General features: G+C 59.3%; 1 protein-coding gene across 1 annotated transcript in view; it reads right to left on the bottom strand.

The window, feature by feature from the left end:
* Positions 1-3,410, bottom strand: part of CHGG_03251 (uncharacterized protein) — a gene marked incomplete at both ends in the record, with an annotated part of 8,867 nt that overhangs the window by 5,186 nt on the left and 271 nt on the right. Inside the window, 5 exons of the mRNA XM_001229766.1 lie at positions 473-627; positions 768-806; positions 1,449-1,930; positions 2,004-2,290; positions 2,342-3,298. Of these exons, the coding sequence (XP_001229767.1) occupies positions 473-627; positions 768-806; positions 1,449-1,930; positions 2,004-2,290; positions 2,342-3,298 (1,920 nt within the window). The remainder of the gene's footprint in view (positions 1-472; positions 628-767; positions 807-1,448; positions 1,931-2,003; positions 2,291-2,341; positions 3,299-3,410) is intronic.

Raw genomic sequence — 3,410 nt, 5'->3', positions numbered from 1 at the left:
GACTTGGCACCGTCACAGCAAGTCAAACTCGGATCCCCCCCCACCCACCACTGCACAAAGGCTCATGTCAGGCACCACACCACACCACACTACACTACACCCCACCACCGGGCACCACCAAGAGGTTACCGATGCAGGCACGAGGCACTCCAGCCCAAGCCAGGCGGAAGCAGGTCAGCCGGCAAGGGAGCAGCCGAGTCGTTGGGACGGGGCAGCCAATAGCGGGCAAGACCCGGGCACCCGCCCTGTCAGACGAGCAAAAAGATCGTGTGGGTTGCATCGGCCACCGTTTGTTGGTGGATCCACTAGTCGACTAGCTGAGCGGGAAACCCGCTTATGGCCGGTCATGGCCGGACACGGTTCCGTTGCCGTTGGGTTGGTTGTTTGTCTGTCTCAGATCCCCTCGTAGAATCGCCGACTGCAAGATGCACACCACACAGGCACATGCATACATACATAACTAGGGACATACATAGCCCCCACCCCACCCCCTTTCACTCCGGGCCCCAGGCCGGGGAACAAGAGCGGCGAAAGGAGTTATGCACAACCCACCCACCCACACACCCACGGGGGATCTCCGCCCGAAGGTGAGTGAGACACCGGACCGGGCTAGCTGCCGCGCCGCAGCTGCGTCACACAACAAACGAGTCAACGTCGGCCACCTCCTTCGGTTATATGTGCCGTCGCCCGTCGCCGTCCTCGTCGGTGACTGTCTACCTTAGCATTTGTGTTCCCCGTGCCGACGCTCCGGGGTGCGCAATTCTTACTTGCCTGTTTCCCTTGGCCGTTGTAACACCATTGGTTACCTAGTGTTAGTGCCAACCAGGCTAGTTGGTAAAGACGGCGACCTCGGGCTCACAAAGTTCATGATCGAAAACTCGTTAGTTAATCGAATCTGGAAATGGAACGCACCCGCGGGCCTGCCCCACCGTATCCCCGGGGGGAACCACCGACACCATCGACAGGCACACGCCCCCCGTTTTCCAATCAAGCTCCCAGTTTAGGATCTGGCAAACCAATAACTCATGCGTTCCCCGGAAATTTCGGCCATTAAAGTGCACACATGTTACTCCCCAGCAGCTCCGCGAGCTAGTTAGATACTTATGTCAAGGTAGGAAAACAAAAAAAAAAAAGGAAAAAATACCGGCTCAAGCATGCGGCTGTCACAGCCCTTTTCCAATACAAACCCTACAATCCCCATCCCGTGCCCAATCCCCGAGACGCTTTTTCGGCCGTTGTTGAACCCAAAACCAAGCCCATAGCCAACCAAAAAAGTCCCCCATATCCATCAATAGTTCAGCCCCGTCATACACACACCCCCAATTTTTCATTTTCTGTCCCCCTTCCAGTCCACCCCCTGGAAAACACTCCCCAGCCTACCGTCTACCCCCGACTAACGCCCCCATTCAACGGCCCCAGCCCCACGCCCCCAACCGTGGTAAACTCACTCATAATCCCCTCATCGGCACTGATACTGCTCATCATCTGCTCCTGGGTAAAGCCGACCCAGAAAGCGGGCGAGATCTGCTGGGCCTTCTTCTCGCGGTAGATTTCCTGGGCGACGCCCTTGACCTGGGCCCAGGCGGTGTCGGCGGCCTTCCAGACCTTGCTCAGCTTGTTGAGCGCGCCGATGTTGAGGCGGATCTGCTGGCGCAGGTGGTCCTCGTCGTCGACGAAATACAGCGCCCACTTGGACAGGTGCACAATGGACGAGAGCGTGATCACGCACGTGAAGAAATGCGTGTGCTGCGTGATGGGCACCGCCTGCGTGATCATCTTGGAGATCTCCGAGGCTGCGGTGAGCGTGTGGCGTGTGTGTGCGTTGAAGACGTCGCCTGACGGGACGGGGCGGTGGGGGGCGCAGGAGTTGACGGCTTGGACGGGGGTGGTGTCGAGTTGGGAGAGGGGCTGGTGGAGCATGAGGGTGCAGCTGGAAAGGGGGGGGGGTCGGGGATTAGTTCATGCATGCCCAGACTAAAAGGGAGGATCAACGGGAAACGTACGCATGCGTGATGAAATGGGCCTGGAACATCATCTCGTCGAGCTGGCAGCTCTTGCTGAGGTCGTCGCGCTTGCTGTCCGGTAAGTGCATCCTCCAGTTGGTGAGCAGCGATTGCACGCGGTCGATGACGGCGTCGTCGGGGAACATGACGGGCGGCGTGTGCATCATGCGCCCGAGGTTGCGCGCCGCCGCAATGCGGTACGTGAAGGACGAGAACTCGCGATCATCATCCAAAAAAGTCTGGTCGTCAAAGTCCTCCATGTAGAGGGTTTGGGGGATGCGCTGCGGCTAGTGTTAGCGAGACGCGGGCGTGGTACGTTTACAAACTAGCAAACCTACCCCTGTGAGATACTCCGTCTCCTCGCATGGCAAGCCTACGTCCGCTTGGATGTTGAAGAGCAGGAATTTGGTCACGCGGTGGACGCCGGCGATCATGCCATCGCAGACGTAGAGGTCCCACCAGGTCCGCCGCCAGCTCTCCTCGAGCACGGGGTTGCCGCGGCCATGGAGGGTGGCAAAGTCACGCTTGTTGAGATCGATCTCCAAGGCGAACTGCTCGCAGTCGGCAAGCAGCTCCCGGGCTCGCGCCTGGTTGCACTGCCCGTCCAGGCCGACGATGATGAGCAGCAGGGCCTGGACCAAGTAGCCGTCCTTGGGGGTGCCGGGCTGGTAGCACAGGCGGATGGCATCGTCTAGGTAGGTGGCCTTGGCGGGGCCGGCATCGACGTACAGCGAGCCGATGTATTTCATGGCGGCCATGACCACGTTAAGGTTGGGGGTTGTCCCCTCCTTGAGCATGCGGATAAAGTAGTCCTTGGGCAGCACAAACGGATGGCCCGCGTGGAAGAAGTGGTAGAAGGCATCAAAGCACCGGTCCGCCAGCGAGGGCGGCGGCGGCTGAACCGGAAGCGCGGCCGGCGTGGTGGTCGCCAGAGCTAGAGCGTTGGGATCCATACCTGGGGCGAACGGGTTCCGGTAGAGGGGGACGTTGGTCATGGGGGAGGGAGTCGTATAAGAAGCCGGAGACTGGTCCGGGAGCACAATGCCCGGGTTGAAGCCCGCCAACGTCGGTGCAGGGAGCGGCACACCCCCATGTCCCAGTAGCATGGGACAGTTATCGTCCTCGGCCCCTGGGTACGGAGGCGAAGAGGATGCATGACGCTTGTTCGGATTGTGCGCCGTGCCCCTTCTCGGGCCCTTGTAACCGCGACGAGAGGGCACATAGAGGCACTCCTGGTTGGAGCTGGTACAGCGCGAGCAAGGGGTGTTCCCATCGCATTTGAGATGCTTGCCGCGCTGTTTGTGGTGTGTCCGAACGGGGATTAATTAGCACATCTACGTCACATAACTAACCCGCGAAATAAAAAAGGATCAAAAAAAGCAGCCAAAAATATGGGGTATCATAAAC

This window comes from Chaetomium globosum, genomic scaffold (genome assembly GCF_000143365.1).
Source record: "Chaetomium globosum CBS 148.51 scaffold_2 genomic scaffold, whole genome shotgun sequence".
NCBI classification, from domain to species: domain Eukaryota; kingdom Fungi; phylum Ascomycota; class Sordariomycetes; order Sordariales; family Chaetomiaceae; genus Chaetomium; species Chaetomium globosum.
The sequence above is the reverse complement of the archived record's forward strand: the minus strand, read 5'-3'. Positions and strand labels throughout refer to the sequence as shown.